The 917-nt window shown below is 41.4% G+C and overlaps 1 protein-coding gene across 1 annotated transcript in view; it reads left to right on the top strand.

Moving 5' to 3' along the window:
* APBB1IP (amyloid beta (A4) precursor protein-binding, family B, member 1 interacting protein) overlaps positions 1-533 on the top strand; it is a 38,634-nt gene extending 38,101 nt beyond the window's left edge. The window contains exon 14 of the mRNA XM_010860051.1: positions 6-533. Coding sequence (XP_010858353.1) covers positions 6-226 — 221 coding nt within the window. The 3' untranslated portion in view covers positions 227-533. The remainder of the gene's footprint in view (positions 1-5) is intronic.
* Positions 534-917: the final 384 nt, after the last annotated feature.

Raw genomic sequence — 917 nt, 5'->3', positions numbered from 1 at the left:
GCCTCCTCCGCCGCCGTCTTTTGCGGAGGATCTGCCGCCGCCGCCGCCACCCCCACCCGCCCTCGCCCCCGAATCCGTGAGGACGCCCCCGGTTGTCGTCAAAAGGCCGCCGCCTCCGCCAAAGAGGCAGGAAAACCCAGGACCACCGGGCGGGGGAGGCGGGGAGCAAGATTTCATGTCGGATCTCATGAAAGCTTTGCAGAAGAAGAGAGGCAACGTGTCCTAAAGGGAAGCTTAGAAATACTTTTGGGTGATGGGCGTAACATTGTTAACCTGAAGTGCATTTTTGCTAGTTTGTTTCCATGACATCATGTTCATTTTAGATACAGTATTGACGTATTCAGACTGGAAATGCAAATGTAAACTTCTCCCAGTTGCTCAAGTACATTAGTAATCCTTAACCTGCACAGAATTGAGACTATCTACGTCAATGTACGTTCTTTTCTGTGTATTTACATCTCGATAGATTTTTGTCTTCCGTTTTTGTTCTGAACCATCAAATTAATAAAAGTTTAAAATGTTTTATCTGAAAATTGTATTTCTAGAAATATCAGTATAAATCTAGTGCAATATCAATCCTATTTTATAATATATACTTGACCTTTTACAAATCCTAGGCCTTCTAAAGTCTTGTTGATCTTCGAAATATGTTCCATCTCTGCCTCAGTAACCTCCAGGATTTTCAGAAAATCGAAAGAGGAGAAAGAAAAAACCAGGAGACGTAGAGTGAATTTAGTTTCTTTGAGATTTCATTGTTTGGTTGGACATACCCTAAGTCCTGGACATACCCTAACTTGGTTTTGGTCTTCTAGTGGCTGAATAACATAGTAATTGGTTGAAGGGGAAGCTTTTTAGATAGTTTTTGGATTCTCTGTTATACTGTTATTTGCTATAAGTTGTTATGATGCTATAAATTA

The sequence above is a fragment of the Bison bison genome, unplaced genomic scaffold, assembly GCF_000754665.1.
Source record: "Bison bison bison isolate TAMUID 2011002044 unplaced genomic scaffold, Bison_UMD1.0 scf7180017864461, whole genome shotgun sequence".
Lineage (NCBI taxonomy): Eukaryota > Metazoa > Chordata > Mammalia > Artiodactyla > Bovidae > Bison > Bison bison.
Note: the sequence above shows the minus strand (reverse complement) of the source record. Positions and strands in the feature narration are given on the sequence as shown.